Raw genomic sequence first — 25,705 nt, 5'->3', positions numbered from 1 at the left:
CCTCCAGCTGGATTTGGGCAGGACGGACGGCTGGTGGACCCGCTCAGGTCCGACCCTTCCCGTAAAGGCTCGGTGGTCAATGTCAACCCAGTCAACACGCGCCCGCCAAGCGACACACCAGAGATTCGCAAGTACAAGAAGAGGTTCAACTCTGAGATCCTGTGTGCTGCCCTCTGGGGTGAGTGTGTGTCAGAAAGCCACACGTTTAACGGTAGAGTGCTGCTTACAACCACCGGTACTTACTTACATTTGCGCGTACGTCCGTGACTGTCAAAGGGGTAAACCTGCTGGTGGGGACGGAGAGCGGTCTGATGCTGCTGGACCGAAGCGGTCAGGGGAAGGTCTACCCCCTGATCAACCGACGACGAATCCAACAGATGGATGTCCTGGAGGGACTCAATGTCCTGGTCACCATATCAGGTACAGTACTTGTGCCTCCTATGGCCAGTTATGTAGAAACAGTGATGAAAGTTTGGATGCATAGCTGGGTGCTTTGATTCGTGGGACTATTGAGAGAATAGTGTGTTTTTGCTGCGGTCTAACTCATCTTTCAAAATGGACTGAAAACGAATGCTCACTTGTCATTGGCAATACTGACCAGCATAAACTGTGAAAACCATGTGTGTTTTTAAAAACTGTTTGTTAAATGATTCCTTAACGATTGCCCAAATGGGTCTGAGGTTGTTTGTTCTCTCACATTTCCCGCTCTAAATTGAAACTCCTCGTCCTGCAGGTAAAAAGAACAAGCTGCGAGTGTATTACCTGTCGTGGCTCAGAAACAAGATTTTGCACAACGACCCCGAGGTGGAGAAGAAGCAGGGCTGGGTCAATGTGGGCGACCTGGAGGGCTGCGTCCACTACAAAGTCGGTATGTTTCCTTATCGGTCAAAGATTCTTAAACCTGGAATGAATAATCCAGAGAGAGGTCTGAACTTAACCGAGATTTGTTAGTAAGTCTCAGTTTAGGGGATACTATCACTCACGACTAACTCACTTCTCCTTTTCCTTCCAGTGAAGTATGAGAGGATTAAGTTCTTGGTGCTGGCCTTGAAGAATTCTGTGGAGGTGTATGCCTGGGCACCCAAACCCTACCACAAGTTCATGGCGTTCAAGGTAAATATGGTTCCAGGGTGGATCTGGGTCTGTAACGGGTGTAATTATAATCGCAGGTGGATTTTAGTTACCGCTTCTGTTCTAGTTGACCTGGCTAACTCATGTATTCATGGTTGGTTTTAGTCTTTTGGTGACCTGGTGCACAAGCCTCTGCTGGTTGACCTGACGGTGGAGGAGGGTCAGAGGTTAAAGGTCATCTACGGCTCTTGCTCAGGCTTCCACGCTGTGGATGTGGACTCCGGTGCTGTCTACGACATCTACCTGCCCACGCATGTAAGTGCTCAGCCGGGGAGTGTGATCAGACCTCATTTTTTTCATGCGCTTTACTCTCTTATGCTTCCGAATCTCCCCCCCAGATCCAGACCAGCATTCAGTGCCATGCCATCATCATCTTGCCCAACACGGATGGGATCGAGCTGCTGGTGTGTTACGAGGACGAGGGCGTCTACGTCAACACCTACGGACGCATCACCAAGGATGTGGTGCTGCAGTGGGGAGAAATGCCAACTTCAGTGGGTAAGTGGGGGCCATTATAAAAGCACAGCCCAGTCCAGCAGGCAGGCTCATTCTGGCTATTATCTGTTCTTCAGCGTGCACCACAAGTGCTAGCCAGGGACACTGTGGTGCCTCTTAAAACGCCCTCTGTGTTTCTGCAGCCTACATTAGGTCAAACCAGATCATGGGCTGGGGTGAGAAGGCCATAGAGATCCGCTCTGTGGAGACGGGACACCTGGATGGCGTCTTCATGCACAAGAGAGCCCAGAGACTCAAGTTCCTTTGTGAGAGGAATGACAAGGTGAGAATACTCTGTTTCTGTTTTTATTTTGTCTTTCATTCTTCCGATCCATCTTTTATTTGGTCTTTCTTTCTGTCTTTTTTCTCTTTCTTTGTCTTTTTTCTCTTTCTTTCTGCCTCTGTCATCTTTCCCTCCTTACTTCCGTCAGCTTCTTTCTACATTCCAACTTTCTAAATACCGGGGATGCATATATTAACAGAAACACCATAAAATTCAATTTGATCAAACTCAAAATGTTTTTTTTGAGATTTTCAGCAGTGTTGCTTGGCACATGGCATTGTGATTTCTGAATTTTTTCCCCTTGCCACATCGACTTTCAGTGTTTGCAGCTGATTCACCAGAAATTTAAGCAGCAACTCCTGTAAATCACAATTGAAAAAAGGACGCTACCCAGCATATCAAGTGTGTTGGCAAATAAAATATTCCACAAACGGTGCAGGGAGCCACCACAGACCTTGACAACTTTTATTAAATGTCAGCCTTTAGCCCCTTGAGTACAGCCCACTTGATCAGAAATGACACCAAACATTTCGCTCGTGTGTTTGACCTTTATCCAATGTCTCGTCAGGTCTTCTTCGCCTCAGTGCGCCCCGGAGGTGCCAGCCAGGTGTACTTCATGACCCTGGGGCGCACCTCCCTCATGAGCTGGTAGTTGCGATCCCACAACACCAGCCAGCACGATGACCATACCCAAGCGGCGACCAACAGACGACGATTGTGACTATGACCGATGGCGACGAAGAAGAGAACAGCCTTGAGCCTGAGCTGGAGAAGCGCCCCTGTGGAGGGGACTGGCTTGTTCTCACCTGCTCGGGCAAACAAACAACGGACTGGACTGTAATCATGAAAAGAGGCGCAGGACGGGGGTGTGTGTGTTTAGGGGCGGGGAGATGGGTTCTGTTTGTGTGCGCTGAGTCCACAAGTCCACTGAGTGTACTAGTAAACTACATTACAGCAGAAACCCCCACGAGCCTTCTTGCCAAACCTTCGAGCTGAACCCACTCCTCCTCTTCCTCTGCGGGAAGTAGGATCTGTTGCCTGTTGATGGTAAATCTTTGTGTGTCATAGTGTTTGCATCGTGTATGTGTGTGAATGGAGGAAACACTGAGCATGTGAATGACTGACAAAGTGTTTGTCTGAAGAGACGATAAGAGGCTAAACGCAACTGTCGCTGTATTGACGAAGGCGAATACTGTACGTGCCACACCTTGAGTTTAGCTGTTTGTGGCTGTGTTTAGTCCAGGTCCTGTTCGAGTAAAATGAACTCTTATTCCCTCCATGATAGATTTCCACGTCAAGCATGTCATTAAACACTCTAGTTCACAGTCACAGTTTTACTCCCATAAACAGTGCTTGACTTGTAAATCTGCCTCTGTGTCTTCACTTTTTTGCCTTCTCCTCCTTAAAGTGAAGACTTTTTAAGGGACCTTCTTGATATATCCATTAAATACAGGGTACGGGATATTAGCTTGTACATACTAACTGCGTCAACCTTGTGGGCTTAAGACTCTCCTGGGTGTAACCGACACTTTCTCAACTTTTACCACATTGCCTCACGTACTGTAGGTTATGTCAGACAGAAGTAGCCCTGTTTATGACAGCATGTTGCTTTGGTGTTATTAACAAAATTAGCCCCAGTTTTTAATACACTGTATATTTTGTATGTGACTCGCTGCACATAAATAAAGCATAAGAACACACCTGTAGATGAGTTTTAAAGGAAGAATCCACCCTATCTATCATCAGTCTGTGATATTTTTCAGGGCTTTCCAGGAGTTGCTTTGTGATGAAGTGTTGCAATTTGTCTGGTTAGCTGGCTTATCCTTGATCTGCTTTGTCTACCACCAAACAACAAAATAGACCCAGAAATGTGAGGTTCATTAGCAATAGCTGTTTTGTTTTTTTGTTTTTTTTAATCTGGTGGATTTTTCCTTTAACATCAGTCATAAGTAGGGCTAGGATAAACTGTGAATTAGACATGCAGAATTAGCAGGTGGCCATTAACGTAGCATGGAGGCCAGTGAGCAGAAGTGACAGTAAGGGAATGGCGGCAGTGTGAATAGATGTCCCTTAAACTGGGCTGGGAAGAAGCTTTGAACGTCACAATCCACAGAGAGGAGGGAACCACGGTCAGCTGACGGTCCTCCATCTGCACAGTTCAGGTCCATGATCATCCAACTCTGTATTGAAGGAGACTTTAGCTTAAAGTTCAACCAAACGGTTGCCTTAGAGGGGTCTCAGACTGATTAAAAACTACTCAAAATCCTCTGTGAAAAGCGAAGACATTTGAATCTTTGTGTACTGTTGGAACACTTTAGTCTGAACCAGCCATTTGACTCATTATTGGACCTCTTCTTCTTTTTTTTTTTTTTTTTTTTTTTTGACATTTTGGGCTTCAGACAGGCAGTTAGTTTACACTGCCCAGTCTGGATTGAAGAGACGAATACACTACTTTAACTGGACCATTACTCCATCCCAGAATTGTATTTTACTTCTTCATGTTATTTTTCTTCCTCACCTGTCCCCTGAAACCCGAATGACAAGGCAAGACTTGTTTGTCACTTCATGTTAAGACGGTCTCATTTCACTGTTTAAAATGTAGAATCCATCCTGTGGCTGTGCGTATGTATGAATGAGAGAGCTTGATACCGGGACTCAGATCTGCAAGGTTTCACTCCCTTCACGTAAACTCGGCTCTTTGGTCCTGCTCTCAGTAAGGGTGGTGCCTTCACCGTCGTAAGGAGGGACCTGCTGAGAGCTCCAGAGCAGGGGAATGAGATGCTTTCACTGTCTGATCATCTGTGAAAAGCAAGGAAGGGGGGAAAAAAAAAAAATCCCATCCCTTATAGCAGTGTTACAAAACCACTTCAGACAGCGTGAACTGAGCGGCATATTTTTAACTTGGACTTAGTTTTTAGTCTTGTTTCTGCAATTTTTATTATGTAACCCTTCAGATAAGTATGCGACTGCAGTGATTTTTAAATTGTAATGCACACCTTATGTTGAAAATGTTTACAGAAGCAATTGTTTTGTTAAACCAATGTGCATCGATATGAATATTTATGGTTTATTTTGAGGGCAGTTTTTCCCTGTTTTGTATTTTGTATTATTCCCTTTTTGTACTATCATTTAGACGTTTGTGTACAGGAATAATCGACTTTTGCTCACGTTATGAATTACGCAAGTCCAGAGTGTGATTTTACTGATTCCTCTACATCCTGCATAGTGCAGTGTGCCCCTGGCTGTGTGGCAGCGTGGATCAAGGGTTTTCTACCTGCCAGGTGACATGTTTCCCCTCAAACGTCTCTCTGCCATGCCTCTCTAATTTATGTCCTCTCTGTGTGTACTATGGGAATTACTGTATTTTCCTGAAGGTCTTTTTTTTTTTTTTTTTTTTTTTTTTTTTTTTTCCATTGAATAAAATCAGAAGTAATTTACAGTGTGGTGTCGTTCTTTGTATCAAAATATAATGAACTCCACATGTTGGTACCCCAGCTCTTCTCTGTGTCTAATTTATCACACTACCAATGCCAAGATTCTGACAAATGTTATCATTAAAAAATTATTCATTCCAGATTTTAAAAATTTCAAGAGTTGCATGAGAATGTAAAAAGTCTGGAAGCAGAATATTCTGGGGAAAGGAATCATACCAGTAAGATGTAGAGTATCATCAGTGGTGGAGGAATTAGTCGGATCCTTTGCTTGCATAAAAGTAGTTATACCAAACTGCAAAAATACTCCATTACAAGTAAAAGTCCTGTTATACAGTAATGCATCAGTAGTATTTAATTGTAATTTTTTAAGGCAGAGCTAAGTTTAATTAATTTATATAAAGCCATGTTGTTAAATCTCTAACATCTCTAGCAATACGTGATATTTTGTAAGCTCATCATGGCAAACTTAATTTGAGACCACGACCCTCATAACATGGATGCAAACAGCTCATTGAAAACATGTTCCCTGAAGAATGTCAGTGTTTTAAATAGTCAGTTTCTCCCCTTTATGCATCTGAGCTGTGGTGGAGTATAAAGTGGGATGAAATGGAAATAGTCAAGTACATAAAATTGTATATGACAAAATCACATTTAATCCAATCCCAAAGTGATCAAATAAGGAAATAAAAACAGTCCTCTGTCTTCACCATTAAATCTTGATTTAAACGCAGTGTAAAAAAAAAAAAAGAAAAAAAAAAAGGTACTTGCAACTATACATTTTCACCACAAGATGGCGCCATTGCGCCTCACAGCCCGCCCCACTTCGTGTCGCTTCCAAATAAAGCTAGCCTGGATCCTTCACAATATAGTTTCCTGTTTACGGCGAAAATGTGATTTTAAAACTTTTGAACCAATGGGTTCCGGGCGGACTCTCAACACGTGGTGGATTTTAAAATAGGAAATGTGTGTTGCGAGGGAGGTCGTAAGGTCAGTTTGAATCTAGCTCCCGGAAGCACGGTACCGTCTTTTTTTTTTCCCCACGTCGAGGCGATGTTACATCACAAGCCAAACAAATGTATCGAAAACGTATTGGAAAAAAAAACTCCGAGGTGAACACGTCGTGTCACGCGTCAACACATCGACGTCCACGTAGAGTGCGCTTAGTTCGCCAGCCCTGCGCTCCAGACGGGCCGAAACCAGGCGCTCGCTCTTACTCTGAAGCGCCGCCAGAGCGGAAGTGGCCCCGTCACTCTCCCCAACTTGACGCAGCTCGGCTGGGTCACGCTGCAATCCGGCCGGATGTTTTGCGTCGCCAGTATGTGATGGAAACCTTTGCTCATTTCGTGGGGGCTTTGACTTTTGTTTCGCTTCGGTTTTTTTCCCTTTTCCGAATTTAGCCACGAGGCTGAGCGCGCGGCCCCGGCGGGCGGCCCCGACCAGGTGAGCACCGGCACACGGCGCTGCGCGAGCGGACTCGTTCGCTGGAGGAGCTGCAGGTTGGTTTTGGGGGAAAAGCTGCAGGGAGGTCGTGACGGTGTTGGTTTGCAGTGACCGTGCACGCCCCATGCGCGCTCCCCACCACGTATAATGTAGTTCGTGTAGATTGTGGCCCCTTCAGCGGGGGAGGGCGGGGATGCTGCCGCGTCGTCCGTCGCCTTGTTGACTCGACACAGTGCAGAGAAAATGTTTTTAAAGGACGGGAAAACGCAGTTTGTGTGTTCTGGAGTGGAGGAGGCCCGAGCGAAACACAAGCTCCCACTAGTTGTCGGTTTCTCTGCTGGATTCATGGAGGGACCGAGAGACAGTGGAGACTCTGTGTGTCTTTTTTTTTTTCTCTCTCTTTTTCTTTTTCTACCGGTCTAGTGTTCCTTTATCTGTCCTCTTTCTGACAGCTGTGTATTTGCTACACACTGGTTGGTAGTGGATCCCCGAGGATCAGAGCCGTAGCAGGATATGGCTTTTGGTTTGGGGAGGGGGGGGGGTTGTTGGGGGTTCCAGCAGCAGGAGCAGCAGCAGCAGCAGCAGCTGCTGTCTGTCCCCATCCCATGAGGGTTTAATTTCATCCTCTCCTTTAACTTCTGTCCATTTTTCCTGATTCCAAACTTCAAGTGTGGACTGGAGATCTGGCTGCTGCTGTCACTTTTCTCTTTTCCAGAGCTCTTTGCAAGAGGCCCTTTAATTTCCAATAGGTCAAATAACCCTGTTTTTTTTAATATATATGCACAAGATCTCGTTTACAAGGGGGGTGGTTTTGATTGTGTCGTTCCAGCCCCTTGGCTCTCCACTAAGACTTCATCTGTTCAGTTTTCCAAGGTATAAGTGTTGGTTTGAAGGACACACACACACCCCGAGTCGTTGTGTGTTGCCATGATATCCCAACTCTATCTAGCTGGGTGGAAATGCAGGGGTGAGAAGACGGGTCAGAGGGGTCACGAGGGCAGAGGGTCTCCCTTCTGTCGCCAGGACCTTGGTTGGATAGTACACGCGCATCACTTTCAGTGTTTGTTCTGGCCTCCCAGATGAATCCATTCCAGGGGAGAAAGTTACGATTCTGATCGCAGGTGTTTTTCGTTCTTTGGTGCTTCCTGGAGTCCTCAGCGGATAACGCCCTCCTATGTCTCTGCTGCTTTGCCCTCTCAGCATGAACCCCAGTGAGTGGAACTCTGTCGCTTGGCCTCGCTGCACACGCGTCCAGGGTTACCAGGCTCCGGAGAGATAAAAGCCTTCCTCCCTGTTGCCGCTGCAGTTGTCGGGAGCAGCACACACCTGTTTGTTGCGACAGATGGTCCACAGAGTGCTCTTCTGTCTGTGTGTTTGGATAGGGTGCAGTTGGTCAGCTGCCGTATCTCCCCCTCATCACCCTTATCTGACTGGGCAAGCTGACGCGGAACACGTTCTTATTTAATCAGGCGGTTGTTTGCCTGCGAGCCACTAAGATGAAATGACTCTTATTTTACTTGACAAGTAAACACAGTCTCGCTTGCTCTCGCTTGCTCTTAATTACATACTAACTTGTCGCTGCCAAGATAAATTCTGCTGGTTGTTCAGCCTGATCTTTTTGAATTAATATTTCTGGTGTTATTTGAGACCTGGTGGCGGGGTCATACTGCAACCATTTAGAACATGGCAACCCAGCGCTGTGGTAGCTGCAGTTGGATTGCCACAGCGTTGTATTGGGCACTAGGCCTGCATCTGACAATCTGGCAATTTTGAGTGATTCATTATTTTTTTCAAATCATTGATTAGTTGCTCTGTTGATCGATTTAATTAATTGAATCTTGTTCTAAACATATTTTTAAAACATATTTTAAAGGATTGTTCTCTGGCTTGGTTTGGTGCCATACAACACCCCCGTTACTGGAGCCGATGTTCCTGATCAGACATGGTGTTCCATTAGACGAGCTCATGTTCCCCGTGCTGATTAGCTTTGCACCAGGGACCATGAAAACGATACTGTGCGTTTACTGCACATTGTGCCTAAAACTCTGAGATTCCTAGACTGCCTGCTCTGCCTGCTCAGACATTCGTGGACATCCAGGCTCACTTTTTACGAAGAACGGCTCCGGACGTGGAGGTGAAGACGCTTATCGTTCGGCAGCAAGAATGTGAGCGCGGCTTGCTTTTATTTGACCACGTTGGAGCTGAAGAACTCGCACTACACTTAGTCGTACAAGAGAGAACAGCCACGGGAAGCCACTTGTTCTACTTGGCTTGGCTCCGGAGTCATTTGCTTCAGTAAAGAACATGCACTGTCTTTGGGATGTGTAGACAGCTCAAATATTTAGTCTGATGTGGAGATATTACTTATTATTCTTTGGCTTGCTTGGTGCCTTTTTATTTAAATTCTTCCCCGGCTTTTTGCAATAGCAAGTGACACCAAACTCCGATTTGTCCTGTTTCACTGTGCTTGAAATCTGTAGAATTTTGCATCGTTGTCCTGACTGTTTTTCCTACTTCCTGCTTACTGCGCTTGCCCGTTTTCCCCCCCTCCGTTCTGTCTGCTATGTTGCCAGATTGCCCCATAGCTACATACTGCGTGCATATTCCAGTAGTCTGGCTTGACACCACTGTATGGCACTAAAGTGGCCAGCAAAAGTGGCTCAATCCAAACTTTTGTCCCCATTGGCTGGGTGCCCTATTGTAGCCCATTCTCTGCCCTTTGGATTGTTGGTACAAAGCCAGAATGACAATATTTGTAAATGTCTAATTGAACTTTTTAAGAAGTATTGACACTGGTGCAAAAGCACACATATATTATTGTGTTCCTTTGGATATCATATTAATGCAGTTGATCATTGTATTTTGTCTAAAATAATTCAAATTCTCTACACGTGTGCATGGGAGGCATAATCACGTAAAAGAGCAGAAAGGCAAAGATTTGTGCTTCCGAGTCATCTGCCCGAAGTGTGCCGCAACAATGAGGAACAGGTCCCCTCCTTACACTCATCTGGACATAAAACTTTTTGATGTCCCTCACCCCCCACACTCGTCCTTTTTTCCCCCATTCAGCGCAGCCACACTCTCCTCTTTCCTCTCCGCAACTCTTTTAAAGGCCGTGTTAGTGTTTCAGCCTTCCTCTGGCCTTTCTTTCTGCTTGAACCCCCTCCACTACCACCGCCACCACCCCCAGCCCAAGACAAAGAAAGGAGAGTGACTGTGGCGCTCTGTAGCCAGGTGTTCTCCATTGCTGCCCCGGGCCGTAATAGCACCAGCCCTCACACTGCAGCTGCCCTCCCCAGCCTCCCATTGTGAAGCTCTATTGTTCCCCCACCCACCCCTCGTTGATTCATCGGCCACACAGGGGAAGCCCTTTCAGTCTGAGGAGAGGAGAGTGTGTGTGTGTGTGTGTGTGTGTGTGTGTGTGTGTGCGCCGGGGTGCGCGTTGTGTAAGCGTGCCTTGGGGAAACTGGATGTTGCAGGCATTTGCCCACAGCCACTCCCCTCCTCCTCCCCTTGTCTCTTCGCCTCATTGTAAGGTCGCCACGTTCTGATTGGAGGAAAAGCAGCCACTCTAAACGAGGGAATGGCAGACATTGTTGGTCCATCTGTTCTGCCACTCATTGTCCAACTTGCCTGCTTCTGTAGGGAAAAAAATCCAGCTCTGGAGGACACTCAGACACGGAGGACAGAGGCGTTTGGCTGGAGTTGGATGCTCTGTGCTTTACCTGCAGCTAAGACAAATACTGGGATTGGATGTAGCTGCTGTGGGAACTTTGGGACTTGTTTTTTCTCAGTTTCACCTACAGTGTTTCTTGTCTGGTCTTCAAGGATTTAAATATGCGGACATGAGCTAATGAACTTCCCTGTCTTCATTTTTTGTTGATCTTTTAAGGCCTGGTAAGTGTAATGAAGTCCCCTTCTGTCTGATTATAACCTGAAATTTATACTGAAATTTTACTTTTTACCTTGCTTTTAAATTGAAACATTCCCCTTTTTGTGGCACCTTTTTTAATTTTGAATCTCCCTGTATCAGTGATACTAGGAGCACTGAGATGATGCAAAGAACTACAAGAGCTACATCAGTGTTACCTGCATGACAGGTTGCTGCTTCCCGACCTGCCTGGTTGGGCCTGTGCAGGGCTGCAGCATCGTAAGTCACTGGTACACCTTAAACTGCCTGAGCTAAATGACTGGATTCCCTTGAATTTAAAACAGGCCTGAGGTCTTGGTCAGTTTAAGATAAAGAGGAAGAGATGCAGTACACTTCTCTGTCTCTTGTCGGTTTTGGATGTGACATATGGCAGACAAGAGATGCAGCTCACAGGCTGAGTTTGGCTGAGTAACACGGGGCCCAGTAGAGACTTAAACTGTCAGTTTAACCACTACGTTACATGAAAAGCGTGGCGTGCAGCCCTGAGTCACAAGAGTTTATAGTACTGACTTTACTGCACCTGCCTGAACTTTGTTTAAGTCTGCAGCTGTTACACTGGCACAGCAGTTGTTTGAATTTCAAACTGTGTGATCTGATATGAAGCTTGGGGGGAGGAGGAGGGGGGGCATGTCGTGGGGAATTTGGGGGGAGGTATCAAAAAGCAAGCTTGTTTTTTATCTGGGTCACATGAGGCTGGATGAAACAAGAAGTGCTTTGGCTTAAGATGTTGGCCATGGAAAGTGTGTGTGTGTGTGTGTGTGTGTGTCAGTTCCTGTCTGTCCTGCTGCTTCTTTCTTGTCGCTCTATTGACTGTGTGGGGACAGGGCTGTGTGTGTGTGTGTGTGTGTGTGTGTGTGTGTGTGTGTGTGTGTGTGTGTGTGTGTGTGTGTGTGCGCGCGCACGTTAGTTTATGTTTGTGTGTGAAGGGGAGACACCAGTTGAGAGTACCGCTCAGCAGACATCTGTTGCCCTGCTGCTGGCGGGTAAAACCTAGTGCCCCATCTAGATGCACCAACACACACACGCACACACACACACAGACACACACACACACACGCAGTATCCCCCGGCTGATTATTCTGACCCCTTTTTTACAATAAGTTTTGCACAGTGTCGAGTATGCAGTGATGTACCGCCAGACAACCCCCTCTGGTCCCCCCCCCCCCCCCAAAAAAAAGAAACCCCCAAACCCTTTACCCCCCCTCTCACCACCATTGCACACACTTACACAAAGCTCCCACATACAAAGCGCTGTAAGGACTGCGTTACATATTCATTACTGCCTTTATTAAAGCCAGCAGTGCTGCTGTGTGTGGGAGCTGGTCGGCTGATGTTTGAAAAATGCAACTCCGTCAGCCTGCAGGTCTGGAGATGGTCTGATGAGGTCGTTCTGCCGTTGGTCCGTTAAGACCAGGCCTGATTTGAGGTTTCCATAATGCACTGAATGCATCATTCTGTGGAGCCGGGACCACACTAGAAGATTTATTTATTTACCCCTCCCCCCCAAGAAATTAAAATTCTGAACCCTCAAAAAAGAGAAAAGATCCAACAATTACTCTTTATAATAATCTACTGTATGTTTCACAGGACAGTGATTCCCCTCACGTTGTATGTGAATATTTGCTAATTTTATGTTAGTTTAGCAGTTAATATCTTTGGGTTTTAGACTGTCTGGTCAGACAGAAGACGTTTCAACATGCCATCTTTGTCTCTGTTAATGGGCATATTTCCACGCTTCTCTGACAAAACAACTAATTGAGAAAGTAATAAGCAGAATAACCGGTAACTGCAGCCCAAGATGAGATGCAACAGGATCTGTGTGTCTCACCACCAAGGCTAAACCAGGGAAATCCTGAAGAATCCTTTACTTTATTATTTGATCGATCCCATCGTACTTTGGTTCAACATTGTATATGTAGTACTGTTTGTTTTTTTTTTTAGTCTGATGATTAGTTGCCTGGTACTGATTCAGGCTTGGTATCATTTGTACTTTTTGATACTAGTGCCAATATGATATGAGTATTCAATATACCCCAAAACAATACCTACCATACGTTGAAGAATATTAACATGTTTTGGTAAAATAAATAAATAAAAACAAAGAAGTGAAATTTCTCAAATGTTCTCTAAACACAAGTAGCTGTATAAGAACATTGCCTCAATATTATAGTCTAGAGTTGGCAAAATGTTGAATTCAATCGGGAGCTATCTGATCGAAGAATAAACAGGATTATCAATCTGACCAGACATTGGATGAATGCTTTCAGTTTTCAATACCAATTTCAATTTGGTACCAAAAGTAGTAGTGAGTTAGATAAACTAGGGGATACACTGATCCAACTTATTTCAAGCCTGATATAACTAATGTAACGAAATTGTATGACATTGCCAAAGAAACTGTATTTATTAAGGATCAATCACATCATGGCCAATACCCCATTTAATGTCTGACTTAATAACGTCAGTATTGTTGTACTTTTATGTCATGAACAGCTTTCTTTGATGCCAGAAGACTTTCATTGTAGTTGGACGTGAGTGATGAGTGATGAGAGATCTACTTCTGTTTGACCAGAGTCTTTGGTGTAATGCCATGCTGATGTGCTGCTTGTGCTTTAGACCGGATGTTGTCGAGACCGACAGAAACTTGAATGGAAAGGTAGTTTGGATGTGTCAGTTCAGACCCATCAACAGAGCAGAATGCGCATGAGATGTTCCCTATTGCCCCACTCTCTCCACAGCAGTATGAGTCACTTTGGGAGGCAGACGTTGTGTATGTGTGTGTGTGTGTGTGTTTTCATGTGTGCAAGGGGCACCATCAACGCCCACTGTGGTTGATGCCAAGGTCCCCGTCCTAATCACTCCCACAGGTCTATTGTTGTCTTGGGTGGCAGGGTGGGTTGCCAGTGAGGCACACTTAAGCCCCTCCCTCCCCCACACCAGACCTTTTTTTGCAATGTGTGTGTGTGTGTGTGTGTATGTGTGTGTTTGCGTCTGTTTGTGCAAGGTGGGTCGCCGGCTGAACGCTGCAGCCTCTGTCTTGGCATTTGGAAGGGAGAATGCTTTCAACAGCTGTAACTTAGCAACAGTAGCTCGGCCATGTTGCTAGGCAGCCCTTTTTTCATAAAATGCGCACTTGCTCCACCCCCCCACCCCTCCCACCCCTCCCACCCACCCGCCAGCTTTAAGTCACTTCCCCTTCCATCATCTGTTTTGTCCTGATAACGTGGGTTTGAGTTGTTTTCTGGGTTAGGAGACGCTACGGTCCAACCAGGTTTTAAATGCTTCAGGCAACGTCTAACTGCAGATTTACATTTGTAGAGTTTGCTAAACCATTGCCAGGAAAGTCCTGTGTGTTTGACGACAAACACAAGGACTTCAGCACATAAAACATAAACTTGTATAGCTAGAGGTAGTTTTTAAATACTGTAGATACTGAAACGTTCAATGACATCTGTAAGCTCTAAATTTCATGTATACCAAAATACAGTCCGGTCAGGATACACCAGGCCTGCAATTTTGTTTCTAGAGATTAAGATATCAGTTTCATGATCTCAGATTAACTTTCCGAAGTGCCCCCTGTAATTTGTGGGCAGCTAAACCTTTGACACCAATCAGATTAGCCAAACCAGGCCCATAACTTCAGTGCCTGAATGAAATATGATGATTGTGTCTGTAGCCTCAGAGCCTCTCACTGTTTTAATGAGTGACTCCGCACCCCTGTTGGGAAGAAGCATATGGACCTTAATTACCAGGTAGAATGTGAGGGGGAAGGGACCGTCTGCCCCACCGCTAACGGCTTGGTGTCTTTTTTTTTTTTTTTTTGGGAACAGTTCACCCTGTGTTCCCCCTTAGATTAATGTGCTGTGGCGTGGTCCTATAAAAACACACTGGGGCCAGACCAAAAAAAATGCGGGAGTCCATTAATTAGGGGGAGAGGCCCCACCAGCTCTTTGTGTCAGCCAGTCTCTGCCTCCGTGAAGCCCCCAACTGCCCGAGACAGCCCGTCAGAGCCAGTGTAAACAAGAGAGCTCTGAGCCTTAGAGTGTTAGGACGGCTTAGGAAAAAATTTTCCTAGGAAAATGAAAGGGAAAAGTCAGATTACCCTGAAATGACAGTCCGTGTTGACTTTAAGTGATCATGTAACAATAGCAGAATGCAAATTCTAACTTTGCGAATTCTTTCTCTGGCTTTTCAGTAGACTGGTTGCTTTTGTAAAAGACCACATATTGTTTTCACCCAAATATTAGTCATCATAGTGTCATCTCATTATATAGAACAACAGATTTGCATTTGAGAACCAATGCTGATCAATAGAGAAGAAAGTGTCAAAAATTCAAATGTTCTGCTGTATTACTTTAATGTATTGTTGTCCCCTGTCCCACACTGATCTACACTGGTTTTAGAGCCCATTATGAGGGGACTCACTCGCTCCATCCTCCCTTCTGTCTCCTCCTTTAGGCACCAATGAGTCGAGCTTTGTGAGAGGGCAGCAGTCAGCCCGGTGTGCTGGATGTCTGTGACAGATCCATGGGTCAGAAGGACCATGTGGAGGCAGGAGCAGGCCACATCTTCGACCTGGGGCTGGATTTGGAGTATCTCCACGTAGCGGGGGCTGACCGGCAGGCTGGCGGTGCTGACGGGCCCCCTGCTATGGAGGAGCAGGGGGAGAGCTCCGGTAACAGCAGCACCGCCAATTCCCCTCCACCGCCTACGGTGGAGGAAAATGCTGGACCTGACACAGAGTGCAAGCCGGCGCCGTCTACCGGCTCCACCCTCACTGCCGGCCCTGACGCGGATGGAGGAGAGGGAGGGTCAACTCACAGTAAGAACACCCACCAGCCTCTTTGTCGGACCCAGTGTGTGGACTTGGGCACTGAGGGGCCTCCTGAGCCCCCATCTGAACTCCTATCAGAGCTTGAACATGACACTCCTGCCCAGTCCCCACCCAGCTCCCCGTGTAAAAACCCACTCGAGCCTGTGGCCAATCCCTCCAAATCAGAGCCAGCATCTGAGGCTGGTGGGAAGGAGTACCAGGCTAAGCTGGAGTTTGCCCTGAAGCTGGGCTACTCTGAGGAGACGGTGCGACTGGTGCTGTCCAAGCTGGGCCCTGACACCCTCATCAACGACATACTGGGAGAGCTGGTCAAACTGGGCACTAAGTCGGACAGCGAGCAGCCGGCTGGATCATTAGCCTCTACATCATCTTCTTCGTCCTCCTCTTCGTCTTGTGGTTGCTCTGATTTGCTGGATGGCGTGAGGTCGGACTCGCCCTGTCCTTCAGACTCTCTGGGTGACCAGGACAACCTGCGGCCGATTGTGGTGGATGGAAGTAATGTAGCCATGAGGTGAGCAGTCTGTGGGTACTGTTATAATAAAGACATGTACACTCAGTTGTCAGTTTATTAGGTACACCTTGCTAAAACTAATGCAGTCCTACAATAAATCCTCCCTTCATCAAGGTTATAATTTTTTTGTTGAAACTGTGTTCGAGGGGTGTTGAGTCAGCTTAATGATCGTTTCGAAGGCTGCAGTTTGTGGAGCTGTCTTAGTGTATTTCATTTAACAAATTGGTGCCTGTTGTTTAGCCTACCCTCATTAATTTTAATGGGCTGGACAAAATAATAGGAACACTTGTCGACACAATTCAGTGCAGTTCAACAGCACTACAGACTACAGTCTCGAAAATGATCACACAGTTGAATCCGCACCTCTTTAATACAGTTTGAACAAAAACTGAATATTATGACCTTCATGAAGGTAGGATTTATTGCAGGACTGTTGTATTAAAGGTGTTCCTAATAAACTGACAACTGGGTGTAAGTCAATCACTGTAAAATGTCTTATTAATTCCATTCAGCAGACCATTACATCATAGTATATGTGTTAATTGTTTAAAGTTGCTGTGCAGACCTCCACCTAAACCTAAAATATTCATTTGCTATTACCTTCTGCCTTTGTGTCTATATCCTGTAGTCATGGCAACAAGGAAGTGTTTTCGTGCCAGGGCATCCAGCTGGCTGTAGATTGGTTCCTAGAGCGCGGCCATCATGACATCACGGTGTTTGTGCCTGCATGGAGGAAAGAGCAGTCCCGCCCTGATGCCCCTATCACGGGTCAGTGCAAGAGGTTGTTTTGACCCAAAACACGCATGCTGTTAACACAGCTCTGAGATTATTCTAACCTTACCATAACTCCCTCCTCCACAGATCAGGAGATCTTGCGTCGCCTAGAGAAGGAAAAGATCCTGGTGTTCACTCCGTCACGGCGTGTCCAAGGTCGGCGTGTGGTCTGCTATGACGACCGCTTCATTGTCAAGCTGGCTTATGAGTCAGACGGCATCATAGTCTCCAATGACAACTACCGAGACCTGGCTAATGAGAAGCCTGAGTGGAAGAAGTTCATCGATGAGCGGCTGCTCATGTATTCCTTTGTCAATGACAAGTAAGTAGGGCGGATTAGTGAGTGACAGGTTTTGTCCCGCTGACAACTGTGATTTAAAAAAAAAAAAAAAATTTAATTTTTTCAGAGTAGCAACTGTGAATGATATATGAAAGGTTATCTGTGACTAAGATCTTTTATAAGACTGGACATTTGGTTTAACAAATGCCACAACAACATACATTTTTCACTTTAGATAGAGAATTGCACATTAATTTCCAGTTCCCCCGATCGGTTTACCAGAAATGAGAGCTACAACCTAAACAATGTGCGCCAACCTAAAGGAACACCGTTATCCTTATCTAGTAATGCTTTAAAATCTTATTCTATGTAATCCTTCCTTGCTGTCTCTCAGATTCATGCCCCCAGATGACCCTCTCGGTCGTCATGGTCCCAGCTTAGACAACTTCCTGAGGAAAAGACCTGTCATGCCTGAGCAGAAGAAACAGCCTTGCCCATACGGTGAGAACACAGATAGGCACAAAATTCAACTAAATGCGCATATGCACACATACAAATTAACATTGCATCTTATTTTTCAGTTAACGTGATGTCTTACAGAATGTACAATATAGCGCATCTAAAAAGTCTCCCTTTACCTTTTAAGATCAAGGACATGATTTAACGGAAATTAGAATCGTACTCATAACATTATGTATGTGTTTATTGGTGATCATGTGTCTTTATAATGTTTGAGTGATTGTGCAGGTCACATATTGACTTTTGTTGCATAATGTTTGTTGGGCCCTTCTGTATGTTTATTACGTAATGAAACCGAGACCTTCTGGCTCTTTGTTCCAGGAAAGAAGTGCACTTACGGCCACAAGTGTAAGTACTACCACCCAGAAAGAGGTGCTCAGCCTCAGCGTGCTGTGGCCGATGAGCTGCGAGCCAGTGCCAAGATCTGTGTCACCACAAAGAACCAGGGAGACACTGGGCTGGTGAAAAGCCACAGTGTTCCAGCTGGCAGCATTGAGGCAAAAAAAGGTGCCCCGAAAAGGCAGTCAGACCCCAGCATCCGAGCTCTCTCATACAGTGATGCCGAGGAGAAGCTTCTGGCTAAAGGGAGGGTGGAAAGCCAGAAGAGCAGTTTGTGTGGTGGTAACAGTGGCAGTAGCAGTTCTAGCAGCAGCAGTAGTTGCAGTGGGAGTATCACCATGTCCCCAGCCCCAGGAGGCCCTCCATCCGGCCTTAGCCTCCCCCAGGACCAACAGTCCAGAGCAGCCACTCCTCACGGTCACTTACCAACCCCAGGCCATGACCTTTACCCTCACTGTGAGTCCCCAGACCTGAGCTACTACTCAGTAACGCGTGCCTACTCTGGCCTGAGCCTGTCCTCCAGACGGAGCCCGGACTGTCGCTTCCCCAATGACACAGACCTGCGTTTAGGCTCGATGGGCTCAGCAGGCTCCGAATGCGGCAGCGAAAGCAGTGCGAGTTGTGGTAGCAACTGTGACTCGTACAGTGAGAGGCCTTGTCCTGGATGCCCCCCAGACACCCTCCTGGAAGAGAACATCCACTTCCCTAATCCCCACAGCCGGCTGTATCCCCATCATGCTGCATCAAACCATGAACTTTGTGGCCTTCATCCTGCAGATTACACAAATATCCAACAAAGCCACACGTCTAATTCTGGCGTTCACGGTTACCACCTGAGTGTGGCACGCGTGCAGAGCTGTGCTCATGATCAGCCTCCACCGGAGGCTCCCCCGAAGCGCCCTCTCTACCCCTTACCCCCTCATCTGCAGCACCAGCCACTGGCTGCACGCTCCAGCTGCCCAGGCGACTACCACTCTCTGCCCCAGACTAACCCTCTTCCCCCTGGCTCTCCTCTTGGACGCTGCCTTGCCCCCACACGAGCGGAGAGTGTGTCGGACTCACATCTGTATGAACACCTCTCTACATCCCACCATCACCACCGACCCAAAGCTTTGCCCAGCTGGGACACATACTACAGACAGCCGCCATTGCCGCTGTCCCGGTATGAGCCGTCTGCCTATCAGAGTCTGCCCGACACACGCCAGTCATCCTGGCACACCCCTCCCTGGACACAGGATGGCTACGCCCAGCATCACTCCTCTTACCCAGCTCTCCACCCGTCCCCGACACATTACCTAAACCACCCACCACCTCCAGCCCACTCTCCTCACCCGCCTCACCCGTCCAGCGCCCCTCTCCCGCCTTACCCACCCCACAGCGCTCACCTGTCGGTGCCCTCTCACGCCACTCCCTCCTACATGCCGCAGCACTCGGAATCCCCTGCGCACAGCCGCTATGGGGACGTAAGGGAGAAAGTGTACGTCAACCTGTGTAACATCTTTCCCCCAGAGCTGGTGAGCCGGGTGATGGCCAGGAGCCCCCACATCACAGACCCCCAACAGCTGGCAGCCGCCATCCTGGCAGAGAAGGCCCAAACAGGCTACTAAAGAATGAAGGAAAATGTAATCTCCCATTAGGAAACAATAGCAGTTCAGTATTCTGTATAGAGATGGGAAACCCCAAACTAAATGGTTAGTATCAGAAGACACTTGAAAATATGTTGCGTTTGCATGGTGGAATACTGGAATGCTTTTGGATTGTCTGCAAGGAGAGCATTTTCTTTTCTTATGACATTAGTGAGACAACTCAGAATTTAAGCATATAAAATGTGGACGATAATCCAAATTCAGCTCCATTCACTGCGCAGCGGCAACTAAATCAACTCAACTTTAAGAACTGTGGAGAGAGGGAGTCAAAATCTGTGGCTTTGACACAAAGTGCGACTTGAGGAGATTGTTGTACACCCCTTCTCTGTTTTTTTTAAATTTATTTAGTAGTTTATTCTGTGTCTTTCACATGCAGGACATGTTATGCATCAAAATGTAAAGGCACTTTTTTTTTTTTACTTTTTTTTTTTTTCTTTAAATTTTACAGCCCAATAATAACCTAAAGAGTTGGTTTCAGATACATCCGATGTGACTGATATGAAGAATTATTTAATCATTTCCTCCACCTTTAAGACCAGATTCTGATTTTTAGGGAATATGCACACACATCATGTGCACTGTACACTGTACCCTCAGACCTGAGCCAAACAGTGTTTGAAAATACTTTTTTCTTGCATGTGTGTAGCGCCAGATGGATGGGATTTTCTACTTTCAAACTATAAAGAAGTGTCAGTCACAGATAAGTATTCAAACTTAATTTCTGATAAATTTCCTGTGATTTTCTTAATTTGATAGGCGGCAAATCCCTATCTGGTACTCCTATTATCACATGACTGTTTGAAACTACTATTTGACCAAGGTCTGTGTCTTATATTAATCTCTGTGTGTGTGTTGTGTGGCCGTTGTGTGGGGTTTTTCCCTTGTTGGTTAAAAATAGGTGTCTGAAAGATGGTCGTCTTATTTGAGATGACGTCAGTATTTTGGTTAGAGTTGTAGCTGTAGAGATGGGTGACCCTGTCGTGTGTACCTTAGTTTTAGTAAGGGACATCTCTCTCTCTATCTTTCTCTAACTCTCTCTCTCTCTCTCTCTGGCCCTTTATTTTGGGTCAACTCTGGTTTCTGCTACAGACAAAGAACATCTCGACATCAGTAAACGAAACTTGTATGTATTGTAAATATATTTAACAGATTCCCCTGCTGTGCTTTCGGGTGACAGCGTCAACTGTTGTCGGTAGCAGATCCCAGCTGAATCCATGCTAGACAGAGAAAAACCTTGTTTGATACAAATTGTATCATTAACTAAGTCGCTGATGTTATATACAGTACATGGACTTGTTGATCCGTATTTATCAAACACTCTTGATGTATTGCTATATGATGAAGTGCATTGACAACAGATGTTCCAACTTTTAATCTTGTGGAAATAGCTTTGAGACAATTACTTCAAATATGTTATGAAACAAAAGGAGTTGTCTGCCTACTATGTTTAGGTATCACAACTTCTTTACCTGCGCTTTTGGGTTTGAAGCTGGCTTATTTTCTACAGGAGCTCCGATTAAATCACATGTGAGAAATGTTTTGGTTTACTAGTTGACAGACATAACTGTCCATTTGAGAACGAAAGTGAATTAATCTGTTTTTTCACTGTGGTTGAGGTTGGGGTCAGTTCATTTTAAAGCTTCTTTTAGCCTCTTTATTAAGTCAGGAAGTGGATAAGTAACATTAAACTTTATGCTTGAAGTAATAGAGAATTTAGTTATTATCATTAACCATTCTATTATTTCTACAAATCATAAATTGAGTGGACAGACCCCAACCATGTGTAATAGGTTAAATTTTATATTTGGGTCAGTCCTGTATCCCATGGCGGCCATTTTGGAATATCTGTAACACTCTACCGAAGCTCAACCTGGAGTATTTTTCCAAACATATAAAGCTATTTATTTTGCCCGAGGTCTTTAGATAGAACCGTAAATCATCCAGTCAGTAAAGACAGCTTGAATAACAACAATAAATGCTGAACCACAAGTTTAGCTAACTACCCTGCTATTTGATATTTTAGGGGGGGGTTATTTGGCAACAGTGCATTACATGGTGGTAGCCTGAAAGAATGACATGTAAACAACAAAACTACTGTGGCTACCAGAGCACTTACTAAACTTATGCTAACATTTCGTTGTATTATTCACACCTGACTATAGCCTAGTGTGTGTCAGTATAAACCAAAAAGGAAATTCTGCCATACATTGCCCTTCTATTAGTAGGACATTAAATGTTTTGAATGCAGCATTAGCCTGTCCATGGCTAGATTGCTGTTTTTAGCCCTGGATATGTTTCTAGATTAAAATGTTAATTTACTCTAATCAGTCTGATTAAGTAAAACTAATTACAAGAATTCAATCAATAATTAATGTTTGTCAGGTTTTGAAGAGTTAACTGCAGGGAATGGCATAGTTATACTTGACCAGGTAGAGCCCACCAACAGTGTCAACCAAGTTAAAATGGCCGCCAAGGAATCAAAAGTCTACACAGTGAGCTCATCACACAGTTCATCACAAGCCAGCTACATTTAGCCCACTGGTTTCTTTCCTGTCCAACGTGTCACATTGTACAAATAATAAATAACTGTACAATAACACGTGCTGTTGATAAGAGAGAACCTTTGTGTGTATTGAAGAAGCGCCTTCTCTCTGGCCTCCTGGCACTGTGTGTCAGTGTGGCACCCGAGCGTGGGCCCAAAGTAATGCCTCTTCATGGCATTGTGCTTATGACACATCCAATACTCTGAACTATGTTCAGCTAACTGTTATGCATGTTTTGATTTGTTTTGGTTTCTGCATGTATCCTTGTTTACTTTGTGTACAAAGCTTTGTCTCTGTCCTGGACGTTTGTCTGGCCGTTACTGTGACACGATGCTAGCTGTTGAGATGCTTCTAGGTTTAATTGTACACAAAACTGGCTTGTTTTTCTGCTCGTTAATGTTTTTTGTTTTTTTTTTAATATATCCGTTAGGTTCTTTACAGAAATTAATACTTTCTTTAACATACAATTTAAGTCAAGTGGGAATGCTATCTTGTTTTCTGTAAGGCTTGACATTTACTCCAAAGGATCAGGAAGCATGCTTAGGAATGCATCCCACTTTTCTCCAACACTGTTTGCTTTGAAAGTGCGCTCGGCCATAGATAGTGATAAATTGACTTCTGTGTAGATATAAAAATGCTATACAGGCCACTACACTCAAGTACAATGAAAGTCCTCTGCTTCAAATTTTATTTACATTTTGCCAGTAGAATAACGGTGTAACTGATTATTGTAACATTCTCAACTGTACATGTGATTGTTCATTAAAGAGAGTACTGCTCTAAAACATGTGGTATCGATGTACTTTTAAATTTTAGTATACACTATTTACAGGTATTACAATTAAAAATTATTTGAAATGATTATAAATCATTGTACTTTACACTATTTATACTGTTATTTTCCTGTAACAGTAATCGATTACTGTTATTTAAGTAGTAATAATGCTTTCCTTATTATAGAAAATTTATACCTTAAACAGTTGTTTGCAAATGGTGGAAAGTAACTAAATACATTTACTAAGGTACTGTACTTAAGTACAATTTTGAGGTGCTTGTACTTTACTGGAGTATTTCCATTTTATGCTACTTTCTACTTCCACTCCACATTTCAGAGGGGAAAAACTCTACTTTCTACTCCACTACACTTATTTGACGGCTTTAGTCACTAGTTACTTTTAATATCAAGATTTTACACAATGGATAATATAAAAAACTTTTAAAAATACAACACATTGCTGAAGATTAAACCAGTGGTTTGCAACCTTGTTGGCTTCTGACGCTTACAAAAAGCAGTATGTGGCAGGAGTCAAATATCAGATGCCCATGAGTTAATAGCTCCACCAGAAAGTGTTTTTTTCCTCTAAACTTCTCACATTGTTTCATTTCAATATATGTCCGAATGATCCAATATCTCCCCAAAATTTAAAGATTAGAGAGAAAGTCAAAAAACTAGAAAAATGTTTTTTGTCAGCGCTTTGTTTTTTCTTCTCTCCTCTCCAATCAATCATCTCTCAGCCCCTCAGATCTATCTGGTGTCCCTTTATATAAAACCGTGTATAAGGTAGTTCAAACTAGCTCCACCTCTAGCAGCTTCGACAATAACATGCTTCTTATACACTGATGCTTCAGTATTGATCATCTAATAATGTCATATATAACAATATATCAGTCAGGGGGATCAAACCAGTACTTTTACTTTAATGCTTTAACTACATAATGCTTTTATGAAGTGGCATTTTTTTAATGCAGGACTTTTACTTGTAATGGATTATTTTTACATTGCTGTATTAGTAATTTTACTTAAAGGATCTGAATACTTTTTCGACCACTGCTTTTCAGATAAAGATTTTACATAAAAGCATATGACAAACTTTCAAAATATAATGCATTGTTAAACCAGTGGTTCGGAACCTTTTTGTCTCATGTCCCCTTAACAAAAGAGCGGTGTCTAGTTGGGGCCCCTTTTCACATTCAGATGTCTATGAGTTGTTAGCGGCTCCAGCCAGGACTGATTCCCCCTTTAAGTTTCTCAGATGTTTCATTTCATTTAAATAACTTTTCAATGTCAAAGGAAGTAAAATTGTCCAATATTTCACCAAAAAATTAAATTATACAGACATTCCAAAAAGTGAACAGATTTGTCCATCATAACTTTGAGTACTTTTACTTTTGATACTTTTAAGTACATTTTGCTGATAATACATAAGTTCTTTTACTTAAGGAGGATTTTGATTTGCAGGACATTTGCTTGTAAACTGATTATCTTTACATTTTGATATGTTAGTAAAAAAAAATTGAGTACTTCTTCCACCCCCGGTTGTTTGGTATCAAGCTTGTAGAGGAAACATGTGGTTTGTATTTGAAGTTGTTACAGGGGTGGGTTTTGCAGTGCTACATCTGCTGAAAAATAGTTGCTATGTTTATTTTCATAACGGATTAATCCTTTTGGTAATCTTTCAAACAAAATTCTCTAGTTTCAGCTTCTCCAATGTGCGAAGACGAGAAGAACAGAGGCATCTGAAGATGCCATCTTGTGCCCTGGAGAATTATAATGGGAAATTTTCACCTGAAAAATAAACCCAAAACAAGTTAATCGTGAATATAAGCAACGGATTTATCAGTAATGAAAATTATTGTTAGTTGCAACCCTAGTTGAAACATGGAAATGGTGGAAGGATGATTCTTAGCAACAGAGACTCTGTCTTCTGAAATCGTGATTAATGGGAATAAATACCAAAAAAAAGCCTTCTCCACAGGGCACATGACCTTAGACCATGGGTAACATTCACTTTTTATATGACAGTGAACTGAACCGCACAGCCAAGACAATAGTTTCAAGTTGTTGACAAGTCGAAGCCTGGACTTTAACCCCACTGAATCTGCAGGAAGACCCAGAGATCAGCAGATCAGAGTTCACTGAGGCATTAAACCAGTCTGACAGGGTTGAAAGGACTTTCAAAAGAGTTGGAAGAACTGGCCAAAACTAAAAATTTAACCTGCAAAAATTAGTCCATAAATTGAGTAACCTGATTAGTGGATTGACAGAAAATTAATCGGTAACTATTTTAATAATCAATTCATGGTTTTAAGTAATTTTTGAAGAAAAAATGCCAAAATTCTCTGGTTCAAATGTGAATATTTTCTGTTATACTTAGTCTTTTATTATAGTAAACTGAATATTTTTCAGGTTTGGACTGTTGAGTTGGATTAAAACAAGACATTTAAAAAGGTGTCACCTTGGGCTTTGGGATACTGTGATGGACATTTTTCACTCGGCATTGAAGAGGCCAAATGAATAAATCGCAAAAGTAACTGGACTGTTATTCAATAACGAAAATAACTTACAAAAGATGCAAATCTGGTAGAGACAAAACCGAGAAGACTTCACTTAATTATTGCCTATGATACTTCAAAGTTTTGAACAGTAGTAGGTATATAGTAAGATAAAGTTTTTTGTATATATTAGAAAACATTTCTAAAACATTTGTTGTGCTTGATTTGGGAGTATTTTACAGTTTGTGGATAAATAGAAAAAATAAATACAT

At 44.0% G+C, this 25,705-nt stretch overlaps 2 protein-coding genes across 19 annotated transcripts in view; both read left to right on the top strand.

Annotated features, from left to right (window-relative positions):
- Positions 1–3,274, top strand: part of LOC120797939 (mitogen-activated protein kinase kinase kinase kinase 4-like) — a 37,367-nt gene extending 34,093 nt beyond the window's left edge. For all 13 annotated transcript variants that reach the window (XM_040141758.1, XM_040141761.1, XM_040141757.1 and 10 more), the window contains 8 exons: positions 8–178; positions 277–420; positions 734–868; positions 1,013–1,113; positions 1,237–1,386; positions 1,470–1,629; positions 1,770–1,909; positions 2,478–3,274. In XM_040141758.1, coding sequence (XP_039997692.1) covers positions 8–178; positions 277–420; positions 734–868; positions 1,013–1,113; positions 1,237–1,386; positions 1,470–1,629; positions 1,770–1,909; positions 2,478–2,561 — 1,085 coding nt within the window. In that variant the 3' untranslated portion in view covers positions 2,562–3,274. The remainder of the gene's footprint in view (positions 1–7; positions 179–276; positions 421–733; positions 869–1,012; positions 1,114–1,236; positions 1,387–1,469; positions 1,630–1,769; positions 1,910–2,477) is intronic.
- Positions 3,275–6,274: 3,000 nt separating this feature from the next.
- On the top strand, positions 6,275–22,926 carry LOC120798247 (probable ribonuclease ZC3H12C). Of its 6 annotated transcripts, XM_040142400.1 has the most exons (7): positions 10,300–10,680; positions 10,817–10,933; positions 15,173–16,059; positions 16,688–16,827; positions 16,921–17,155; positions 17,508–17,614; positions 17,954–22,926. In XM_040142400.1, the coding sequence occupies exons 3-7, from the start codon at positions 15,242–15,244 to the stop codon at positions 19,576–19,578; spliced, it is 2,925 nt and encodes a 974-aa protein (XP_039998334.1). In that variant the 5' UTR covers positions 10,300–10,680; positions 10,817–10,933; positions 15,173–15,241; the 3' UTR covers positions 19,579–22,926. The 6 variants fall into 6 exon arrangements, with proteins under 6 accessions (XP_039998340.1, XP_039998336.1, XP_039998337.1 ...); XM_040142406.1 differs by lacking the exons at positions 10,300–10,680; positions 10,817–10,933 and adding an exon at positions 6,275–6,330; XM_040142402.1 differs by lacking the exons at positions 10,300–10,680; positions 10,817–10,933 and adding an exon at positions 6,614–6,783.
- Positions 22,927–25,705: the final 2,779 nt, after the last annotated feature.

Source organism: Xiphias gladius, chromosome 13 (assembly GCF_016859285.1).
Source record: "Xiphias gladius isolate SHS-SW01 ecotype Sanya breed wild chromosome 13, ASM1685928v1, whole genome shotgun sequence".
In the NCBI taxonomy this organism is placed as follows: Eukaryota; Metazoa; Chordata; class Actinopteri; order Istiophoriformes; family Xiphiidae; genus Xiphias; species Xiphias gladius.
Note: the sequence above shows the minus strand (reverse complement) of the source record. Positions and strands in the feature narration are given on the sequence as shown.